Raw genomic sequence first — 24,777 nt, 5'->3', positions numbered from 1 at the left:
CTAGGTGGGTGAAGCATCTGTGAGTGGAAATATCCTAAACCAGCTGTACAGTAGGCTGTGCCTTGGCTGTGGGTTTCTCACCGCTACCCCACAGGTGGCACCTTGCTCCATGATGAGTTTCCCATGGGCAAAGAAAATTACCAAAAATCTGCTTTCTGCTTCTGTCTGCCATCATCTGACATTTGGGTAGCATGTGGTTGGAGAGTAAAAAAATAGTTAGAACTTGGTTATGCGCCTGGTAGAATCATTCACCCAATTTTTCCTTCCTTAAAAACCATGCTGAGTGTGTAAGTGCAATGGTCCTGTACAAACGGCTGTTAGTCAGCTATATTATAAATCTTCCAAAATAGGGAGGCTCATTCTCTGTGCAGGGTGTGGGGATAGAATTTAATGGTCCAGTTGCACCCAGTTCTGTCCACAAAATTTAGGTCCTGGCTCTTTTGAGTTTTTCTCCATTTAGGGTCGCTTACCGTGAGAGCTTGTTGCACTACCACAGTGAATGGCCACAGCGAATGGAGGAGGGAAAGGGGGGTCAGGATGTGTACTGTTATCCTCCATTGAGCTCTTATCACCACCCTCAGACAACGAAGAACATTTTCTCTGTCTTTTCTGTGAGTGGGAGGAGGACATCTCCCACTCTGTTGCAATGGTAAGATTTGGTGAAGCATCTCCCAAACCCATGAGAATTTGTTTTGGTTGCACCTCCGTGATGTGCACTGTCAGGATGTGCCTCTTCACCAGGTACCTTCTGCAAAACGCTTCCCTGCTTTAAACCCAAAGATAATCCTTGTATTACACCTTCTTCCTCCACTCTACAGGGCATCCATCACCCGCCATTGCTATCGCACAGCCCCATGGTCTCCATGAGGAGGACATGGCCCTTGCCATGGGCAGAACTGGGCAGTTCCCAGGGGATGCGCATGCCTTACCATGCCTGAATCCATCTGCATCCCTCAGCATCTCTGCTTCTGGCCATGGCTTTCACACCAAGCAAATAGCTGTGTTGCTCTGACAGCGCAGGGAAGACAACTTGACTCCTCCTCTGCTCTCCTCTGGCTTGACTTCTGCATGTGCTACTACTTGCGGATGGCCCTGCCATTCCTCATATGCATTTTTATCCATAAGGGTCAATTAAATCACTAATGCCATCATCTGGCTACCCAGGATGGCTCCCAGGCACCTAATGTTTTGCTGCGTAATAACGCAGAGCCACTTATTTCTTTGAGGCTGTCTCTGTGAATCACTGTAATGTATTTGCACAGCGGAAGGGATTTGGAATTAATGTGGCCCAAATCATGATGACTGATTTAGCCCTCCTTTCTGTTTGTCACTGTTTATTTTTTTTAACGAGGGCATGTCAGCCGTGCAGTTCGTATTGCGCTGAATCATCTTAAATCACCAGGTCAGGTTATTTTTTTTTTTAATGTTAATCTCCCTGTTCAGTGGAGTGGGGATAGTGGTGCTCTGGGGGCAGCTCAGCCCCAAAGGGATTGGTCACTCCTGGATTTAATTGTGTTGTGATTTAGCACAGCGTCACACAGTAAAAAAAAAAAAGAAAAAAGCAAAGCAAACCCCCAAGCTTGGGCAGATGGCCTGTGCTGGTAATCCTTCATCGTAATGGCTCCTGACAGAGCAGCTGTGGTTCACTGCTAGTCAGGGTTTTCCATCAGAGACAAGAGTATTCCTGGGATATGAAACTTGGCTGTAGCAGTTTGTTTGAGCATCTCTCATAGAAAAAAAAAAACCCAACGCAGAAGAGGGAATTACTCTTTTGGAAAAGGAAGAAACCTCATTCCCATTAAGATAATCTGCTGGCATGTGCCTTTTGCTCTCTGTCTGTGCTTATGTATTTTTTAAAAAAATGCCTTAGCCTTTGAATTGTGATGTTGGAAAGCATTCATAGAGGCTGGAGGAGAAAGCCTGGTAGAAAAGCAGAACAGCTTCAAATGGTCACAGATCTTCGTAAAGGACCAACACAGAGGCAGCGGTGAATTAGGGACCCAGGGGTAGCTAATGGAGGATGTGGTTTGTCACTTTATTCCTTCTCTTTGTGAATCCCATGGAGGTAAAGCTATTCTTTCTGCAGGAAACCCCCAGGAGCTTCATTGACTTTGTCATCTCTTGTGTTGGATTTTCCAGTCCTGCCTGAGGTGTCCAGCAGGTAGAAATACTGTAATTGGGATTTGCTGCATTTGGTTCTGTGCCTGCACATATGCGTACGGAATACAGACAGTGGTGGAGGATTCATAATTATTTCTCTATCTTTGTACCTAGTGGGGCATAGTTATATGTTGATTCGCTGTAGTCAAGATGAGCAGACTAATTAGGACGTTTCATCATGAACACTGAATTATGGCATTAGGCAGACATTTGTCTGGTGTGTGACCAATTGTGAATAAATAGGATAGGACGTTGTGCAGAGAAAGGCACGTGGCCGAGGTAGCAGGCTGGAAAGGCACGAAATGGCTTTGGCTGACTCGGCAGGGCTGCTCCATCCCTGGAGCCTCCCCGAGTGCTGCAGTCATGTTGATTGGGGTTATGTCTGCACTGGGAGTTACGACACATTAGTACCGATGGTGTCTCCATCTGACACAATAAAGCTCTGGCTGGGCTCTCTCAGGCTCACGTGGAACTGCCGCACGGGTTGCGCTGTGGTTATGTTCTGAGCCCTGAAAAAAATTTAAGTCTGCAGTATTTTAAATGAGTGAAATGAGAGAAATATGCCCACCGGGTTGGTTTTTCGGTTTGTTATTTTTTAAAAAGAAGATGTTTTGATGGGTGGGATTTGAAATCTTCCATACTAAAAGGAATGTTTTCAAATGCAACTTGTTTTGACAAGTGTGCTTTTAGCTGAAGAGCAAGCCATCTCCTGTTGAACTGATATTTCAGAATGAAATATCCTTTGCTTTTCAGCTGATAAAACCCCACAACCCAAGCAGTCCTCCCTCCTCCCCTCCCTCCTTCCAGCCTTCAGAGTCAATGACTTTGACATCCCAAGTGGTTTCATCTTAAAGACCCTCAGGTGGTCGCCCTCCTCTGAGATGACATGTACCATCCTTTTGAGACTCTGCTTCTCTCTGTGGATGGTGAAGGGAGACATTTAGACTCATTTAAATGAGGACAGCAAACTTGCAGACTCCCAGCTTGGGGCAGATTTGATACTACTTCAATAGGTACAGTCTGCAGAGAAGAGCAGAAACATAATCACACTGTGCCTGTGCTTAATTCTGATTTTCAGAGCCAATTAAGAATGTATTCAGTTGACCATTGCAAGGTACAAACATGTCATGAACATATGGCTTCTCTTGATTTCCACTTGACTCTCCTTAAATGTTGAGTCTTGCTTAAATCTTCAACACTTGCAAAGTGCACTGCGGTCAGTGGTGGGAAGATGCTGTAGAAACCTGTGACAATGTTAGCCTGAGAAATGCCAAGCTAACAGTACTTGGAAATCAGCTGCTTCATATGCACGTTGCCTTTCAGGGTATCGGTTTTATTTATTTATTACATCTAGACTGCATTAACCTTGTGCTGGCTCTATCACGCTGGCTGACATAAGACGGATGGTGCCAGTGGCCTGGCATAACGGCTGGCATGCAAAGTGCCTTTGCACGGCACCCGCTGCCCCCAAAGGGGGGATCGCCTTTGCTCAATAAAAGCACGTTTAGCAGCACTGCCTGCCTCGTTGGCTGGAGAAGCCCATGGCCCTGATTTTATGTGATGAGCTTGCCTTGGCAAGAAAACAGGTGGAATATCAGGAAAGCTTTGCAGAATGACAAAAATGGGGCAGATGTTTCTATTTTGCTGCTTTTTGGAGCTCTGCTGGGGTGCTGGTTGGGATTGCCAGCGTGGGGGCTGCTGCAAGGAGATTTCCTCCAGTGGTAAAAGCACCTTGCTTCCACCAGTCCCTCAGACAGAGTTGACACTACAGATCTAGGATGCTTTCAAGGAGGAGATTGATCCTATCTTTAGACCCTCAGAAGACCTTCATTTGATTTTCTTGTGTGCCACCTTGTCACAGTACTTGGGGCGTGACGCTAAGCTAGTCAAGAGCTCAGCTGCTGCAGTAATAGGTGCCTGGATAGGAGCAGGGCTCTTCAGTACCTTCTCAAATATGGGCCTAAAAAGCCTGGGTCTGAGCTCTAGTGCAGAATTAAATTGGGGATAACAACACTTGTCTTCTGCAGTAAGGTGCTATGAGGATAAAGGCAGCAGACCGCCCAAGGTATGCTTTGATATTCTGTGTTGTAAGGAAGAAGATGTAAGCTAAACACCAAGTTATAAGATTTTGCATAGGCTTTCATTTCAGATATCAGATCTAGAAGCCAAGAGAACTCCAGAGCAGGTATTGACATGATGGGCTGTTCTCACCCATTGCAGCAGTGGGTGCCACTGCTGCCTCAGAATTTCACATTTTCTGGTTAAAGTGGGAACACGAACCCCTGTAGACAGACCCTGCTTTAGACACGAATTTGCAGCAAGCTAGATGAATGTCAAGGGGCGTGTTGTGAGCTGGTCAAAAGCTCATGTGCTGAACTCCCAGCACGCTCAGAAAACTTTTGCTTAATGGAGACTGACCTAAGCATAACACGGTCTTTCCCCATGCCCATGCCTCAGGTGACGCTCCAGTTTCAGGGACGTTTGCTCTGTTCTTTACAATTTCAGGCTTGCTTTGAATTTTGCCTTTGGTGGGTTTTTTTTGGGTTGGTTCCTGTATGTTTTAGTGTTAGGCTGTTGTTGCCTTCTTCTCCAGCTGTGTGGCAAAGACACTATCTGTCGCTCGGTGACTTTGGAGCAGTGCAGTGAGCCTGAGACTTCAGTTCTATAAATTCCTGTTTAACGGGGAGTTTCTTTGACTTTTGGCTCAGAATTAATAATGCTTATTTACTTCCTTACACAGGGAAAACGCCTGATAACCTCAGAGGGAGTCGTATGCAAATTCTGTAGCTCCAGGAACAAGTATTACGCCTCTTTTAGCTCTGCATGCAATCAAGCCTGTGCAACTCTTTCTGCGCTCTGTTGTGACAGTCACCGTGGTCTTGTTTCTATTTTGAGCCTCAACTGATTGAACTCTTGTTTGCTGGGTTTTGGCTCTGCTGCTCCATGCTACCTGAAGAGGAACTAGGGGAGCAAACAGCTTTCCTGAGCTATTGTTACTGCCTGGGGCAGATCTGAGCAGCTTGGCCGCCCCACACAGGCATGAGCAGCAGTCCTGAGGGCTGGCCAAGGGGACAAGGGCAAGATGGGGAGTCTGGCATCTGCCTTTTGCTGGGGGGATGAGGCTGGTCTGGCTTGGCAGGGACTCAAGAGCAGGAAAATTCTCATCAGCATCTCCAGTGTCAAGAGGGAGGGAGGCGGCTTGTCATCGCCCCAGGAAAAGGGTTGTAAATTGTTTTTTCTGCTCCTCTTGCTGAAGACTATCTCCGTCCAAATCTTTTGTGACCTTTTCCCATGGGAGTTTTGCATAGAAATAGGAAATAGAAATAATGAAAGGAGGAAAAGTGATTATGTGGAGCTTGTGGAGAATTATTATTGCAGCTGTTTTAGTTGGAGCGTTAGATCACAGCCCTTAGAGGAAAGGGAAGAGCCTTTGGTTGCTCCTCATTTACCATCTGGGTCTGAATGCCTTTCTGCTTTGTCCTGAGTTATATTTGTGCCCTCCGGTAATTCTGGGGCACCTGTACCCCTTTCAGGTCCCCAGAGAAATGTGCACTTGTCTCAGGCCAGGTTAGGTGCTCTGCTGGCAACTGCCTGAATTCAGAGCAGCATGTGCTTCGCTGGAAGTGCAATTTTTGTCTTACTGGAGTCACAAGTTTGTCGCCATGTCGCTGAGGTGAAGCACAGGGTGAAGCACTCTGGGTGCTATGAATGAGCAGTTGCATTGCCCTGTTATGGTTTTCCCTCTCAATGTCTGTCAGAATATTTTCTATCCAGCTCTACAGACCCTTAGGAGCTCAGACACTTGTTTCCTTGCTATTGGCAATCCCTTGTCAGGCTGATCTGAATCCTGGTAGAGGTAATTTGAGTCAGATTTGTGTATGTGCATATTTCTTGGGGTGCCACAGAGGCTGCAGGAGAAAGCATGAGGCTGGAGTAGCACAGGATGAGGAGAATAGATTTGTAATTGACAGAAAGAAACAGATGGCGTTGGTTGTAATGCCTATGTTTATATTTAACGTTAAAGGCTCCTCCTGGAGCACCAGCCCTTCAGTGATATGTAACACAACTTAAAAGCATCTGGGGACAGAAGGGATAAGGGAAATAGGTTTGTCAGATCCCAGCAGGAAATCCAGCCATGGACTTTGCTGTGGAGTTTCAGTGGGTGATAGCAAGCAAAGAAAACAGAAGTTAGCTATAACCCTCCTTCGGAGCACTGTGGTCAGGAACCATGATGGGACCCTGGACTGGAGCTGCGGTGGTACCCAGTGCCCCAGCTGCAGTGAGACATTGCATTGTGAAAGGAGTGCTTTCTCAGAACACTTTTTTATTGCAAGGTAGGGAAAGACATCAAGGTCCTGCTCTGTTGTCCTTACCATTCATGTCTTGGTGAGGTCAATCCCATCCTGACTAGCTCCTCATATAGTCTCCTCATGCTGCTCCATGGTGGGATTTACTGGCGTGCTTGGAATTGCTGGATGATTTGTTCTGTGAATGCAATTAGTCACCACCAGCGCACAGGTGGAAGATGAAAGTTAATTGTGTGGCACCTAATTATCTGTCATTGCTGGAAGGGTTCTAAAACAGAGGAAAAAAGTTGCAGTTCTGGCTGCATGACTGGGGCTCTCATGGAGCAGCAGTGAGAGATGCCAGATTTCTCCCAAGACCTATGTGTTATCTTTAACGACCTTTTGTCTTTCTGTTAAAAGATAAACAAGAAGCTTGAGTCTCTGAGAGTATAAATTAGCATAGCTCTGCTGCAGGCAGTGGAGCTGTACCAAATTTTATCAGCTGAGGAGGGATGGAGCCTATGGGATAAATGATGACAGAATTATCCTTGTGTGAGTATTTTTTTGTGTGTGTATGAAAATGCACATGCAGGCGCGTTATGTGCCCACACGCTAGTTAAAGGTGACTGCTTTTTTTATTTGTATTTAGTGCACCTTGGAGGCCCTACCTAGACAACAGTCACAAACGAAATATCATCAGATCGTTAACATGTCCCCGACTTGTTAACAAAATAATCGCATGATTTGTAGTAAAGAAAGCCAATTGAAAGACTCGCTGAGTAATATTCCTTCCAGTCCCCTGACACGTGCATATATTAGAAATCCATGTGATGCAAAGGACAGGACAAAAATGATCGATAGCAGGTTTCAGTGCTCTTTATTACAACGAATAAATTGATCATGTCTAGCAGATTTTCCTCCCAGCGGAGGCTCTGGGTATTGAGCATGTCTCGCTCATTTCTCTTTTATCCTTATTTTGGAAGCGTGCCAGACAGTTTCATGCCATCATTTAAATTTATTTGTGACCTGAGGAAGTTGTGTCACCCTTGAGACAGTTAACTTCCAGCTAGAAAGTTTGGTGACATTCTAGAGTTACGTGGAGGGATATTACAAAAAGTTTTCTGATGGCAAGGTGTTGCTCCTCAATCCAGTCCTGCATCAGCAGCTCCCACCTGAGAGCTGTGCTGAAATGCTTCTCCTGATCCTTGAACTACTCTTATTTAACTGGCATCCTATTCTAAACCCAATGAACTCCAAAGGTGTTAACCAGCACTTTTTTCATAGTCCTGGGCAGCAGAGCCCAAAAGTAAGTGGTTGCGGGGAGTATCCCTTCAGCCTAGAGAGGGGACTTCTTGTATCAGATGATGGCAGGAACATGTTCGTGGGGAAACAGAATGGGAAACTTCTGCTGCTTTCTGTGCCATGCTATTTGACAGCTTATGCCCTCTTTTGTGGTGGCTCTCGTATGTGGAATGACCTGTCAGAGACACAGCAACGGGTTATTAACCTGCTGTTTTCACAAGCTCTGTCCTGACAGAAGTGTCCTCTTTGAGGCTTGTGTAACTGGCCTGTTACTGAGTCTTAAATGTAAAGAAGGTAAGTGGTCCAAGCCCTTCATTCTTCTGTATTATGCAGACAGTGGGCAAAATGCTGTGGAATTACGTGAACTAATTTAGGTCTGTTTTGTGGTTTTGCCCTTTGCCTGTAGAGTAATAACTATTATCTGTTGAAGGAATTGGCTTCTGGATTCCCACTCCTGACTTGTCGCATAATTTGACATTAGGTAGGACACTCAAAGATGGTCTGGCTCCTAAAATAATCTGCAAAGTGTGTGATCTCCAGGTGTGCAAAATGAGATTATACTCATAGGGCAGGTGAGTGAAGGCTTCTTTGAGACTCCACAGCAAGCCAGCAGTTGACCAAGGAGGAGGACTTATGCCTCTGGACCATACTAACCCACCCATGCATTAGAAAAGAACCTAATCCTCCTGTTTGCTGAAGGTTTTAAGATCTCCTGCCATTTTTACAAGGTACCATTTACTAGTTCCATCTTATGTGCTTTATCTGAGATGTGTCTACAGCCCTCAGTCCCGCACCTCTGAATTACCCAAGTCCAGCTATGGGGGGAGGGCAATGAAATGGGGCAGGAGGGTTTAACTCCAACTTTCTCCTTTAGGAAAGATATATTTTAGGGCTTAAGATACCATGCAAGCATGTAGTGTCATGTCTGAATTTCTTGCTGATGACTTTCCTGCAAGCTGCTTTACGTAAAGCAGGGGGAGAAGGTATTGAAACAGGAATCAGTGTTTTATGAAAGATGAAGTTAAAACACAAAGTTTATTCTGTAACTCTATTTTTTATGGCCTGATTTGCATTAAGAAGTCTCTCTTTGATGAAGATTTGTAAGGTTTTGTTGCTATGATCCAGAATATGCATTTGGAAATTCTGTTGAGTGGCTGTGGAGATGTGTATCCCTAGAGACTGTTTTAATTTCCATATTCATTAAACGGATTTGTGGTGCCTGAGAGAGACCAAAATCCTTGAATAACACAGCTGTGAAAGGTGGGAGAGGAGACATCAGGATCAAGGCATACTTTCACCATCAGTTTAACCCAGTCTAAGTCCATGTGGCCATTAGGCTAGTCCTGTTCTCTGCTTTTCTTCCCCTCTCCATCTTTCTGCCTCAGCCACCCATTGCCACTTTCTCTGTGTCCACAGCAGTGCTCACAGTGCCTGCGATGAACTGGGTCAAGGAGCTGTTCTGGCTGGAAACTAGTGGGAAAAAAAGGACTTTATGATGGACCAGGTTCTTTTAAACTGTAGCACCGGCACAAGGGAAGAGGAAAAACATGGGTTGGAACAGGCAAGCTGCCCAATATCCCATATTATCTTATTAAGCCATCACTGGAGTTGCCTCCACACATATAGTTTGTCTGGCCAAAACCAGTATTTTCAAGGGCCATTTTGCACCATCCGGTAGAATTCTGTATTTGGTATCTCCACCCATGAAATTCAACGGGATGATCTGAAAAGGCAGAAAAGGTCTTTTCTTTCTCTGGAGTGTTACTTGCAAGGATTGCAATGCCCATCGCCTGTTACTTAAGGCTTAGGGTGATGAGTACATGAGCTGGTTGACTGTGGCTCATCCTGTTGTCCTTTGAAGTCAATGTATACCTTTTATTGACTTAGCTCCGCAACAGATGAGACCTGAGATGAAAGAGCCACTGTTGTACTAAAGCTTACTTGTCCAGTAGGTTAGAAAAATAAATAATCCCAGACACTTTCAAAGATGGCTGGGGTAGGGCTGCACATAGCTTGTTTGTGAAGTTTTATTTAAAAGAAAAATAGTTTTCTCACAGTCAGAGGGCTGTCGGCTGACCTGACCTTTTCAGGCTGAAAATGGCCATTGGAAGGATGAATACGATAATAATAATAAAAGCTCTCCTAGTCATTACTGGACTGCTGCTGAAAGGGACTTGGCAAAGGCTGAAGAAATGTCAGAGTGAGAAAGTGCACCGTCTGCTGAAAGATGATTGTGTCTGGCCCTGCTGGGTGCCCGGTGAGGCTGGTGAAATCTCCACTGATTTCAGCCAGAGGGAAGGTGGCTGAAAGCCAAGAGAAGACGCTGCTCAGAGCACAGCCCTGAAATTTCATGCAGGTGATGTGTTACATGGGAATGCACTGTCCGTAACAAACCATAGAGTAAATGTATGGTAGATGTATAGCATAGTAAAATGCAGTTTCTTGGAAGCACATAGTCATACTTTAGTGCCAGCCACACTCTCTGAATACTGTTTATATGTCACAATGGTGCCTTTTGGGCTGTGCTTTTCAACAAATAAACCCTTCATCCCCAGGTATTTCTTCTAGCTGTTGTGCTCAGCTTCCTTGATGATGGTAACTGCTTCATTAGATGCTTGATGAATGGTCTGTGCACATTAACATCATTTTATCTAGCTGATAACTATGAGCTTTACCATGCAAAGCTATGTAACATTCATCATGGGGGGGTTTCTAACAGTTTAGGCAAACTTCTGTCAGGAATGGTTTAGGTATGAGGGGCAGGAAGATGGATTAAATGGCTTCTGAAGTGTCCTTCTAGCCCTGCTATCTCTTACTTTTAAACTCTGCCATAGTAATAATGTGTTATTTCTATGACAAGCATCTCGGGGAGGCTCAGCTGAGAGGTGGGTGCCGCTTGGACTAGGAGTAGTTCAGAGGCTGCACCCATGTGTTCAAAATGCGAATGGCAGCCCAGCACGTCCCAGCTGGGTGAAGAGGTGCAATGGGCAGAACTTGTCCCACCTAACTTCACGTGCTTGTGTGGAAACGTCTGTGTGTACAAGCTAGGCTAGCTAGCTCCTCCAGCTCTGGAGGAAGAAATGAATACAATTCATGTGCCCTGCTCTGAACATCTGAGGTGTGCTGGAAGCACCTCCTCTCCCTGCTGACCACATTCCCGTGCTGCAGGATGTTGACCAAGGGCAAAAGAAGTCCTTTGACCTGGTCAGTATGAGACCTCAATGCCTTTCACATTTCCACGGGATATGATACTCGTCTGAACACTTTTCCATCAGCTGGTCGTGTCTAAACATTGATAAGGCTTGTTGCCTTAAAAGGTTATATAAAAACTTACCTAACCTGTTATTTATTCTGATTCCTCGCAAATATTGGTGATATATTTTTGCTGAATTTTGGCTTGCATTCAGTAAACCTTTTCAGTTCATCTTTAATTTACAGATGGTTTTGGCAGTGTTTCAACCTCAGTTTCTGGTGATTGAAACCTAGTGCTTGAATTAGGCTCGAGATGCAAATAGCCTGATTTTCAGCAAGTCTAAATATATGCAGCTGCCTTTTGGAGTTCTAAGTAATGCAATTAGGCTGGGTTTCTCACTGCCAAGAAAGTTGCAAATGAATTAGGAGTCCAGAAAGAGAAATGTGACAGAATACATGAAAATGTCTTTAGGAATTTGGAGATTTAGGAATATGGATGGAAATAATTGAAAGCTTGGTTCAAGTCTGCAGCTGAAAAGCACTAATATAAGTAATTTCAAAGGAGATTAAAGAGGCATGTTGTTCACGTTCAGGAGCAGTGCAGAGCTGGGTGTTAGGTCCAAATGAGGGATGTGACAGAGCCCTGCTGATGGACGGCTCTGCTGCTCACCCATGGGCTGGGATGGTAGAAGTGCAGGGGGAAGCGGGGATATTTGCTGATGTCAGAGAGTACAATTAGAAATACCGAGTGCAGTAAAAGAGGAGGATGGGCTAGAATGCCTGAAACTAATAAGAAATTGGAACTTGGATCTCCTCCTTCAAAGCCTAAATTAGGAGAAGTGACTGATAGGCAGCACTTAAAGGCACTGGAGTAGTCTTAAGGTGTTGAGAGAGTAGTCCTTGAGTGGGCTAATGCTACAGAGGCCAGGCATGGGGGAACACAGCTGTGCAGAGAGGCTGCCATGTCTCTACGTTTGCCATCTTTGGGCTATCATGTCTTGGTGTACCAGGGTAGTGAAAATGTTGTCTCCTTTTCAGTGTGATTAGTCTGGGGGGATCACAAGGGTGCTCAGTGAGGTGGGACTCCCTTCTTATCTCCTTCTGTATTCATTCTTTCCTTAAAGAGTCTTTTATTTGTGTGTGGGTCTTCATGGTTTTGTTTGGGTGGTTTTTTTTTAACAAATACACAGCCAGTCCCTGCTGCACTTGTAAATATGGATAGCACATGGGTCTGTAAAGATTATGGATGCCCCTTTTAGCAAGCAATATCTTTTAATAGCATTGTGTGTAGCTAATCGGGTTAAGCAAAAGTATCAGTGGAACAAGCAATGCAAGTTCAGGGAAGGAGTAAGTGACAGACCTCTTGAGAGTTGTTGCTTAGTAATATTGTGGCAGGTAGGACAGGAGAATTTTTTCTTTTTGTCTTTGGCTCAGTGGTGTCTGTGTTTGGAAAACAAGAAGAGCAGAGCAAGCTGTTAAATTGCAAGAGACTCTTGCTATTGTATTTCATAACATATATGCTAAATGTTTATTGCTGCTGGGCTTCATCCATTGTTTTCTGCTCAGATCAAGTGTTCAGTGCATTTGGGAACTGTTTGTAAGGGCTTGTGCCCTCTCTGCCCTTCTATAAATTTCTAAAACTTCTAAAAGTTCTAGTTAAGTGGGAAGGGCTACAGGGTATCTCCCATCTAGGTGAAAGGAGGAAATGAAAAGGTTGGTGCAGAAAAACAGGAAAGACATTGAAGCAGGTGTTGCTTTTTGTCATGGGGAAAGCTCGGTTCTACAGGGGGTCATCTGGGAGAAAGCTCTCCAGTCAATGGCGACGAAACAGATGGTTCTAGAGTTTCAGAAATGCCCTGAAATAGGCATTTACTTTAAGACAAGAGAAGCTGTGGCGATTCCTGTGTCTGTCAGCTGTTGTAAAGGACCATGACATGACTAGCTCCGATGTAGAGGTCTGCACTGGAGACATCTAACATGATGTCCACTGGGTCTAGGGAGCTGGGCAAGGAAGAGTACTCAGTGCCACTTAAAGTCAGGCCAAGGATTGTATGAGAAGGGAAGTGGAGCTGGAGGACACACTGGTGGGGACATGCCTTGCTGAACTGTTGCTCAGCTGGCTCGTGGTGGATTGGGAGCTGGAGAAGGGTTGTAGGGCAGGAGGTACAGGTGCCCCCAGGGAGCCAGAAGATGTCTGCTGGAGTTTTGCACAGGACCTGTGAGAGTGTGGTAGGCACACAATATCGATCCTGTATCGATGCTTTTTGAACTTAGGACACCAGCCAATTCTGTCATTTTTTTCTCCCCCCAGCAGAGCTGTGACCAGTGCACCATCTCTTTGACATCATGTGGTGTCCTTGAAAAAGAACATATGCATGTCAGAGAGTTTCTTGTAGCAGCTTTGCATGGTAGTGGAGATGTGGTTTCACAAATTGTTCTCCAAGAACAAGAAAGCAAAATTCAACAGAGGATAAGACAAACACACTTGCCTATTTTTGGTGGATTTTTTCAAGTTACTATTAAACTTTCATTTAAAATGTAATGCTGAGGACTACACATTGATTCTGAGTGGCTTCTTGGAACAGCATCAATTTTCCATTTACAAAATCGCTTTTTTTTAAAGCTTAACCCTGTATGGGGTACTGTTCATTTTTTCCTGAGAGACACTTTCCTATGGAAACCTACTCTTTGGGACTGAAGTTCAAACCAGTTTTGCCAAAGCCTAGGATTTATGAGCAATAAAATAGGAAATGTAAGAGGAAATAAAGCTGAATTGGGGGAAGGACATGTTTAGAACATTAAGGCCAAGCCCAGAAAAGTACTAAACCAGAGCCAGAATTACAGTTAAAATTCAAACAGGCCCATGGCCAAATTTAAAGATGCTATATGTCTGGATGATAGTGGGGAAAAAACATTGAAAGCAAAAACAGTAATAGCTGGCAACGAATAACATCTGGCAATGGATTTGCCATGAAATTAATTTCAGAGAACTGCTGGGTGAAGAAACTTCTCCATCAAGGAGGAGGAGAAATCTCAACATAATGCAACAGCATTTTTCAGTGAGAGGCAAAGGTGTTGTAAGTGTCCCACAGTGCTGAGGAGGCTCCTTTGTCAGCCTTCTATATGTGGAAGTTCAAATTGGTGAGGCAGATTGGAAGTGCTGAGCTGGGTAAGCCAGTGTTAATGGGCAATGTCCAGTGCCTGCCTACATCATGTGTGCTCTGAAAGCATTGGTGCTGCATTCAAGGTGTGCTTCCAGCTCGTAGGAATGGACCTGAGCTACACTGGGTGCTGAGGGCAGTGTCACTGTGGCTGCTAAACCAGCTTGAGATGCTGGATCATTTAGCTGAACCAGAGCTCCATGCAGTTATGTTCACTCACTGTAAGTAGCTGAGCTGGTTAATTTAAAGCTGACCAGTGGTCCAACCAAAGTGTAAGCTGCGGTCATGCCTGTGGTGCAGCACAGATATATTCTAGTTATAAAAGAGGGATACAGCTGGGCCTTCAGTGGCTGTTTCTAGGTAAAACTGTAGTATAGAGGAAAAGAACTATAGAATAGTGTAGTGTAGTATAGTATACTATAGGAAAGCCAAGGGACAGCTTGAGCTAAACTTGGCTAGGGGCATGAAAAATAAAAAGGGTTTCTTCAGCTATATAAGACAACAAGGGAAGATGAAAGAAACTGTACCCCCACCCCAATGAGTGAAATTGTTCCTCTGGTAATTGACTGTAATGAAGACTGCAAATTGATTTCTGCCCTTGGGCACACATGCATAACTCAAAAAAACTCAGCCATGAGAACAGACATGGAAAAGGCTGAGTTACTCAACAACTTTTTGCTGTGGTCTTTACCAGCAAGTGCTCTAACCATGCTGCCCAATTCACAGAATCCAAAGGCAGGGACTGGGAAAATGAAGTGCTGCCCGTGGTAGGAGAAGATCAAGTTTGAGACCATCTAAGGGACCTGAAGTTGCACAAGTTCAAGGGACACAATAAGATGCATCTGCAGGTCTTGAGGGAACTAGCGGATGAAGCCATTATCCATCATATTTGAGAACTCATGGCAGTTTGCTGAAGTTCCCACTGACTGGAAAAGGGGAAGCATAACTGCTATTTTTAAAAAAGGAAAAAAAGGAAGACCCAGGGAACTACAGGCCAGTCATTCTCACCTCTGTGCCTGACAAGTTCATGGAGCAGATCCTCCTGGAAACTACGTTAAGGTACATGGAAAACAGCGAGGTGATTGGTGACAGCCAACATGGCTTCACTAAGGGCATATCATGCCTGACAAATTTGGTGACTTTCTACAATGGAGTTATAAGATTGGTAGATGAGGGAAGAGCAACTATTGTCATCTACCTGGACTTGTACAAAACATTTGACACTGTCCCACATGACATCCTTCTCTGTAATGGATTTGATGGATGTACCACTCAATGGATAAGGAATTGGCTGGAGGGTCACAGTCAAAGAATTGTGGTCAATGGCTCAATGTCCAGGTGGAGACCAGTGATGAGTGGTGTTGCTCAGGGGTCTGTATTAGGACCAGTATTGTTTAACATCTTTGCTGGGGACAGGGACGATGGGATCCTCAGCAAGTTTGTGGATGACACCAAGCTGCCTGGTATGGTTGATACTCTAGAGGGAAGGGGTGCCATCCAAAGGGACCTTGACAGCCTCTGTGAACCTCGTGAAGTTCAACAAGCCCGAGTGGAAGGTCCTACACCTGGATCAAGGTCATCCAAAATACGGATATAGGCTCGTCAATGAGTGGATTGAGAGCAGCTCTGTGGAGAAGGACTTGGAGGTACTGGTAGATGAAAAACTGAATATGAGCTGGCAATGTGCACTAGCAGCCCAGAAAGCCAATCCCATCCTGGGCTGCATCAAAAGGAGTGTGGCCAGCAGATCAAGAGAGGTGATTCTGCCCCTCTACTCAGCTCTGGTGAGAACCCACCTGCAGTACTGCCTCCAGCTCTGGGGCCTCCAGCATAAGAAAGACATGGACCTGCTCAAGTAGGTCCAAAGGAGGACCACAAGGATGCTCAGGGAGCTGGAGCACCTCTTCTATGAGGCTAGGCTGGGAGAGTTGGGGTGATTCAGCCTGGAGCAGAGAAGGCTCCAGGGAGACCTTGGAGCAACTCCCAGTACCTAAAGGGGCCGGCAAGAAAGCTGGGGAGGGACATTTCACAGGGGCCTGCAGTGACAGGACAAGGGGGAATGGCTTTAACCTGAAAGAGGGGAGATTTAGATTGGATACTGGGAAGAAATTCTTTACTGTGAGGGCGGTGAGGCGCTGGCAGAGGCTGCCCAGAGCAGCTGTGGGTGCCCCATCCCTGGGGGTGCTCAAGGCCAGGTTGCACGGGGCTGGGAGCAACCTGGTCTAGTGGAAGTGTCCCTGCCCATAGCAAGGGGGCTGGAACTAAATGGTCCTTAAGGTCCCTTCCAACCCAAACCATTCTATGAGCTGGCAGAGATTTTTTGAGTTATGCATGTGTGCCCAAGGACAGAAATCAATTTGCAGAGTCTTCATTACAGTCAATTACCAGAGGAACAACCAAGTCTGTGGACTGTTTTTCAGCAATAAAGTTGATTTGAAGGTCAGATAGAAAACAAAAAAAACCAAAACAAAACACCAAAACACCAACAAAAAAAATCCGCCAATTCCATAAAAGAACTGAGCACAATAGTGAAAAAAGTGATGGAAAGAGACTATGTAAGAACTCTAGTTCTGCTGTGTAACTTTCCCTGTGAGTCCTGGGACTCCTCTGTGGACATGGCTCGCTGCATACAGGGATGGGGTGGTCAGAGGGAAGAACAGCTCTCCAGAAACATCATCTGACTGGTTACAGCTGGAGAGATTTCCATGGAGGGATGAAACAGGAGAGATGGAGACCTGATTCTTCTTGAACTTGGAAAGAGCTTTTTCTTTATAATTTCAGTTACTGTCCTGAGTTTTGAATGTCTGGTGATAGCTGACAATCAGACGACCAGTAAAGGAGATGATTCTGCACTGCATGGTGTGTCCCTCACAGCTGCACCACTTCTGAGACCCCCTCTGGCTGCACGCTGGCTAGACATCCCTGGCTAGACATCCCTGAAGTGTGTTTTGATAGGGTAGCTGTGAAAGCAATCTGGATTGTTAACACCAAACTGCTCATTATAATTTTTTGACCTGATATGAAACAGAAAAGAGATCTGAACATGAGTCAGATTCAGAGCATTTCAATACCCTTTGCTTCACTCAAGTCTTGCATATTTAATTTAATAGATCATTTTTTTTCTTATGTGATGTGAACTATGAGATAGGTCTATTACAGATGTTTATGTATTCTGGTTGCCTTATAGGCAGATTTCATACTAAGATAATAAGGACTGGTTTTTTTCTGTTCCTTGAAGGCTGTATAATGAGATGGAAGGTGGAAAATGCATACTTTAACTGAGTATATTTGTAGAATTGAGTGTGGTGCATTGGATTTCATGTGTGGCTCTGGGTTTGATAGTATCTTCTTATGCCTTGGTTTATTTTTGAGACAAATAGTTTTCCTTTCCATTGTTCTGTTAGTTAGGTTTCTAAACCATAGGTTGAGCCACAAAGGCATTTATTGAACCCTGAAAACCTTAATTTCAGAGAAATCAGAATAGTTTTTGCATTCAGATGCAAAATAGCAAAGGTGTTAATGATATTTATTTCAAACTTTATTAATATCTGAATGTCTCTGGAGACCTGTGGTAACAGTAGGAGAAGTATTAAACTCAGTATTGTTTGTGTTTCTACAAGTAAATAAGGAGGATTGCAAGTTGTCTTCTTGTGAGTCAGTTGAATATTTGCATGGATTAGCTAATCTGTACCAGAGACAGCATGGACTGACTGTCATCCACCTGATTCCCCTTCTTCTCCATCATGTGGGATGTCGGCACTGCAAGGGGTCAGGTCATAGAAAGAGCAGGAAAAGATTGCCCCCAAAATAATCCTCATGTGCACAAAGTACCTCCTCCTAGGGGAGCATAGCTTGGGGACAGATGTCTGCAGTCACAGTGTCACAGATCTTTAAGAAGGCAGATATATGCTGCCTCGTGGGTGGGTTTTGCACCAGTGAGAGAGAGCTACACCAGCTAAGGAGCTCTTCTGGGTGTCTCTCAGGCTGTGGACGCGACCACTGCCTTCCTCCTCCTTGTTTCATGGCCTGTCCTGCCAGGAGAAGCCAGCTAAATTGAAAAGAACCAATGAAACTTTATGGATCCACTGCACCAGTTTGCCCTAAAGCTGCATAAATGTCAAGTCTGCAGCTAAAGCTCTGATCCCGTTTTCCCCAGTCCCATGATTTTGTGTGTTATTTTTATGGGCCATGCAGGGCCATGCAGTGTTGGAGGTGCGGTTCTGCTGAGAGAATAGAGAAGTCTTCATCCAAACCAAGCGGCTGATCTCCCTCTGTAGCCAGTGGAGAGAAAGAAGTGTTTTGAGCACTTGTGTTATCTCCTCATCCCTTCTGCAGTAGGTGTCAAAAATAGTTTTCCCTTTATTGACTGCAAAGGGAGCTGGAGGTGGCCTTGCCCATGTGGAGACGTCTCATGGAGCTTGCTTGTATGTGTAATTTTAATATAGGTCTGTTCCTTCTGAAGGAAGTTATACGCTAATTCTGCCAGCTTCACCCAAACTCCTGCTTGATACCAAGCTGGTTCAAGAACAAGGTGTTATTGAGGTCTATTTTAATAGTAAAATTTTGGGCTATGAATTTGGAAACAAAGCTACAAAGGCAAAACTAAAAATGCAACTAGATGTGACTCTAGATTGTATGTGGGATCTGATTCAACATTACTGGTAAGATAAATAGCTAATATTCTTTAACGTTAGGAAGTTTCTTACTACTTTTCACTTAGACTACTCATGGCTGATCTCAGCCACAGAGACCATGGGGCTGATGTCCCTTTGCACTGTCATTCTGCCTTGAGGTATTCCTCAGAGCCAACCCTGCATGCATTTTCAGAGGTATCCCGAGATTGGGTTTATCTCCCCTAATTTGTCTGGGCTTCCTCTGAAATCAGTGAAGAGGCACTCCCAGAAGGTGACTGTTCCCATCCATCTTAGACATCCGACCCAACAGGGGAGAGGTATGGCTTTCTCCTGCTCCATTGACCAATGAGGAAGCCTGGGTGGTTGCTGTAGATCAGATATCGTGACAGCCAGAAGTTTGGGATCTGTCCTACTCTGAGAGACTAGGAAAAAAATTCTAGTGGAATCTGTGTCCTGTCTCTCAAGTGCTTTTGCAAATCCCCCCTTCTGCCTTAACATTTGCGCTGCACAGCACCCGATGTGCTTTGTGCTTGCTCTGTGATGATACGCAGTGATCATCAAAGCTGTGAGAGTTCTGCACAGTATGTTCCACACCAGCTACTTCCTTTCTGGTTTAATTATAACTCAGTTTGCTAATCCCGGTCTTGATTAATGAGCTTAATATGCAAATGTTATGATGAAACTGAACCTCTTTGTAATTGCTTGCAGACAGATTACCACTTCGAGTACACAGAGTGCGACAGCAGTGGCTCCAGATGGAGGGTGGCTGTCCCAAATCCATCGGTGGAATGCTCTGGACTACCCGACCCGGTGAAAGGGAAGGAATGCAGTATGTTGGCACTTTTCATTTTACAGACCATTACTAGCTGTTTATGCTATTGACCCTGGCAGGGCTTCTTAGCTTTGTCACTGATGTGCTGAGTGTCCCTGCATTGGTCCTTCCCCTCCAGTCCTTCCTCATCTCTTGAAGTGGTGGAGCAGGAGTTGTCTTTGCAGCATAGTTGTACAGCTCAGTATCTCATACCCTTGTATGCTCATTTATGGACAAGGCACATCTGTTACAACACCCCTTGAAGAGATGTTGTTGCTTGTCCTGAGCTGCCATACTCTAAGTTCTGTGGCTCTCCAGTTCATTTGTAGCTGCACTGGCCAAAATGGTGACCAGGAGTAGCTAAATTATATTTGCATAGTGTCCACATTCTTATTACCTGCATTATTTAGCTATTTGTAAGCTGAATGCATAAGTAAAGACTTTTACATGTCTTATTTACCTGAGTTATTTTCATGGTGAAGATTTCACATGCTATTTATCTCTGAATTTATTTTTAACAGCTAAGAGTGTTCTCGTATCACTTGGTCCCGCGGGTTTTTTTGAAATGTTACATTTCTTTGCATCTGGGGACATATGCAAACTGCTACTCTACAAATAAGTTTGAACTGTTCCCTCATTGTTTTGTAGCTTCCGAGGCTGAATGCTCTTTCCCATCACACTTTCTTGCTCTAGCAATTCTCTCCAGGAAAGATCCTGGCAGTGCTTTACTTTCTCAGTAATTTGAATCGTGGGTATAAGTTATTGCATCTGACAAACAGGATGAACAACAGCAACGTGGTTTAGATTGGATATTAGGAAAATTTTTTTCACTGAAAGTGTGTAAAAGGCCTGGAACAGGCTGCCCCGGGAGGTGCGGATTCACCATCCCTGGAGGTGTTTAAAAAACAGGTAGATGTGGTTGGTGCTTAGGGACGTTACTTCAGTGGTAGACTTGGCAGTGCTGGGTTAACGGTTGGACTTGGTGATCTTCAAAGGTGTTTTCCAACCTAAATGATTCTATTGATTCTATGATTCTATGAACATGCTTTCAGTTCTACTGTAGGAGAGGTGAGATTTACTCACTTCTGACTCTCCTCCTGTAAATGTTTATCGTTTATTTCTTTATGACATATGTTCCAGTTTGAGGCACATGTTTTCTGTAGCAGCGTTGACCACGGAAGATTTCTGACTGCTTGCAAGCATCACTGGAGAAGTTGCCTGTGTCATTCCTGATATTCAGGTTTAGTTTCTGATGTTTTAAATGTGGAATCTCTGTATATCCTTAGGATGTATTTTTCAATTACAGAAACACAGGGCTGGGAAGTACCTCAGGTGATCTCATGTTTCATCCCCCAGCTCAGATAGCTATAGTAGCCATGACTTTGTCATTCATAGCTGATATTTGGCTGGATTGTTTTCAGGGACCTCTGGTGATGAAAAGCCCAGAAGCTTTTCAGATATTTGCTCAACTATTTTGTTCTTTTCATTTTCCCTCCTGCTACAGCTTTTTCTGCTGTTGAATCTCCCTTGTTATACTTCAAGCCTGTTGCTTTTTGCTGTCTCCACTATAAAGAGGCAGATGGTGTTACCCCTTCTGCTGCACAACCGCTTTTGGTGTACTGTGGACTGCATTGGCATAAATAATTTTTTCTGATATACAGCATTTCTTCTTTCATCTTGTGTTAAATGGTGTAAGGTCCATCAACCTTATACTCTCCTTGACTTTCTGCTACAGATTTTGACAAATGGTACACTTCTATCTGTATCTTCTCTTATTTGTGTGTCTTTTTGGTCTTAAATCAATTCCAATGAAAGTTCAACTGTTTTATAACAACAGATGGATCCCTGGCTTCTCCATATCTGGCCCCCTACTAGATGAGGGGAAAACTTTGGCCAGTAGATTGGCTGTGATATTATATACCAAAGTACAGGTTTCTGTTAAATACACTAGAAAACTCATCTTGGTAGATACCTCTTCTCCTTGTAGTGTTGCTGTAAAGTCCCATGGCAATTCAGCTGGTTTGAGAAGCAGTTGGATATTTGACTTTTTTTACTGAGCCCTTCAGATCTCATCTCTCTGGGCTCTTGGGAGCACAGTGGTGTTAATGGAGTTCTGTCTTTAGTAGTCTGTAGCAGATTGTCTGGTGTAGAGGAATGAAGCTGGGTTAATCAGCATTGATAATCTACAACTGTGGGTTTGCTTCAGGGGTGATGGGTTGGCCAATTTAGACAAGGTGCAGCTGTGGCTGGTTCTGTTAAGAGGCTGGGCAGTCAATGAAGAGAGTGCAGCCGAGGAAGAGAGAAGAAGCAGAAAGAAGAGAGAGAACATGTGCCCTGGATGAGGAGAGACTAGGAGAAGGCAGCAGAGGAACTGGCATGAAAAGTATGTTAGTATGAGATGGTAAAAAGACCTTGTTGCATCTGGCTAGTTTGGAGAGTGCTGTGACAATCTGGCTTCAGGAGATATCTGGCTGTATTCTGATGGCAGAAGTCATTTTAGGTTTCTCATCTCATAGTCTTTCACCTTTTGCTTTAAGAACAGCCAATCTTTCAGGCTGAAAACATGAATCTGTCAACAGCAGTCAATCACTGCAGGAATGTGTAATGAATACCCCCCACCCCCCCCCTTCGGCTTGGCTAATGTGGTAGTATTTACCACAATATATTTGAACCAGTGGAGGGTTTGGCTGACAGTCAATTCTTCAATGGGTGGGGCATACCAGGAGAGGCAACTCTGGAAAAGTGTGTGCCCTCAAGTCCTTTAGAGTTTGCACATGGTGGTCTGTTGTTGATGATGACTTGTATTGAAAATGATGACAGGTAGACACCCCCTCAGTGACTCGCCATATCATCTGAGCTGGTGGCTTCTCTCTCGCTTGACAACACACTAGCTGAACCAAGGATTGTCTTATACTAAAAGCACAGATTTCTGTAGCCTGAGGAGAATGAAAGGATCTGTATTTGGGGCCGCTACAACTCGTGTTCTCAGTGGATTGTGTACAGAGTGAGATTTGCACTGCAGGCTTGGCCAGGGGTTGCATGCGCATCTCACCAAGTCATTAATGACTCCTTGAAATGCCTGCCTTTTCTCATAGGCCTAGTGTTATTTTGTCTTGAGGCCTATCAAGAAATACTGTAACAATGCCATATCCTTTGACATTTTACTGGACATTCTGCAAATTAATTAGATCCTCCTACATCTTGTGGATCCTACCCCATGCGAGAACACATTGACACTGGGGCTCACCTTAATATTTGGTAGCATCCTGGGCTCCCTTAGGTATCTCTTTCAGTTCTTCAGCCTGAAGAGCCAAGGAACACAGCACAATTACCCCAGATAGGATGATTTCCAGCCTTGGAGATCTGTTATCTTCAGAAGTTTTGGTTGGTATCTACTAGTCCTTAGATACAGTGCAGTCAACTATGTCCTCTTAAAAAAAAGGGGTTGTGATTGTGTAGCAGGAAGAGTTCTTAGGGCTTTTTTTTAATCTCCTTGAGGTTGGCAGAACCCGTGGTTGTCCCTGGGGGTGGTTGGGACACAATGGATATGGAGGAATCTGGGTGAAAAAGTGAGTATTTTTGGGAATGTACCTGCCATGGCTGTTGACTTCACGATGTACTGTTTGCAGTTGTTTTCATCTATGCAGATATGCCTGCCACTTGAGAATATCTGCTATTGATCTTTACTGCTCCCTGAAAACAGAAGCGACTTGCAGGCTGTCATTAATTTTGGATCCTGAGAATACTGCACCAGTCTCTCCGACTTCCAAATGCTCAGCAGTCATTCTCTTTAGATTGTGCCTGAACTAGGAATTTGAAAGATGGTATAACAATATGTTAAATGTCTCCAATCAGCTCTGTAAATATGTCTAGACTGTGGTCTCCAGTGGAGTGGAAAGACACTTGAGATTGCTAAAAATGTATTAGCTCAAGTGCTTCAAATATCTGGAACAATCTAACTGTGGTACCAGACCTTGGTTGGTGTCTCGAGATGTGCTTATTTTCAGGATGTGGTGTTTTACTGCTTTTCGTTTGAATGAACCCATTTAAAGTTAGGTTAGGTACCTCTGTGCTCTGCTGCATTTTGAAGTGCACGCCGACCTGCAAAGCACAGCTGACTGTGACCTGCTGAGAGTGACTGCCAGCATTCCCCAAAATGGCTGTAGTTTCCAAAACGTGTCTGGATTTAGCCCTTTTTTTGAGACTTCAAAAACTTAATCAGCAAAGTTTACCTGCAGAGAAGACAGAGTCCTCTAAGAAATAGTCATGGGATTCAGAGTAGAAAGGACTGTCATATTTTGACAGCTTTATGCCCTAGTTATTAGAAGAAAGATTTTTTTTTTTCCTTTATCTTGCCAGGAGCACAGGGTGGTGTGATGACCCACCTTCCTGTCCTGCTCCCCTCCCCATCTCTGTCATCCAGGTGGGAGGTAGGAAGAAGGAAGGAACCTCGCATGACAGGTGTTTGATGCTGGAGGAGGTCTGGCTATGCTGTGATGGCAGACAAGGGAAGGAAGGTGCAGGAACAGCTCTGCAGCACAGTAGCTCGCTTACAGTGCACTGGGACAACATACCCCTTTTATATTCCACTCCCCTAGTATATTCCACTCCCCTCTTTTTTTTTCTGATCTCCTTGCCTTGTGGGGCTGGCTGCAGCCATCACTGCTTTCAGACCCCACATCAGGGTGTCAGCCTGCATTTTGCCGTTCAGTGTGGTGTGGTACCTCAATGCCTGCCCCATGGGGCTGGGCTGCTCTGGACAGGCCATGGCACGGCCATGCCAGGTTGCTTGGCCACCTTGCTCAGGCTTGAGCTCGTTCAGAGCTGAGTCTTATTTTTGATGCCTCCACGTCACAGTTGCAAGGCATCCTGCAGAGAGATGCATTGAAAGTGCATCAAACGCCTTTGCTAGGAAAACTGCAATATTTATTACACTTAAAGCTACTTTGTGTGGCTCTCCTCTGCTTCCCATGTAAGATGTCCCCACCAGGCACCTTCTCTGTACTGTTTTGGAGGTGGGGTATGTCCATGGAGGCAAGGACTGTTGCACTGGTTGGTGGTGGACAGAGAACCTCCCTCAGCGAAATCCAGACCCCCGAATTGCTCCATTACTTCTTGACAGTGGGGAATGTGCTTAACTAATTTGGTCTCATTCATTTTTAATTACCACAGATCTCACTCTGATCTGCTCCTGAGTCATGATGGCATGAAGGAAATTTAGCTGATAAAGA

At 44.7% G+C, this 24,777-nt stretch overlaps 1 protein-coding gene across 1 annotated transcript in view; it reads left to right on the top strand.

Moving 5' to 3' along the window:
• The window catches only part of ELAPOR2 (endosome-lysosome associated apoptosis and autophagy regulator family member 2), a 103,771-nt gene that overhangs the window by 33,410 nt on the left and 45,584 nt on the right, over window positions 1–24,777 (top strand). The window contains exon 2 of the mRNA XM_037390122.1: window positions 19,444–19,564. Within this exon, the coding sequence (XP_037246019.1) occupies window positions 19,444–19,564 (121 nt within the window). The remainder of the gene's footprint in view (window positions 1–19,443; window positions 19,565–24,777) is intronic.

The sequence above is a fragment of the Falco rusticolus genome, chromosome 5, assembly GCF_015220075.1.
Source record: "Falco rusticolus isolate bFalRus1 chromosome 5, bFalRus1.pri, whole genome shotgun sequence".
NCBI lineage: Eukaryota > Metazoa > Chordata > Aves > Falconiformes > Falconidae > Falco > Falco rusticolus.
Note: the sequence above shows the minus strand (reverse complement) of the source record. Positions and strands in the feature narration are given on the sequence as shown.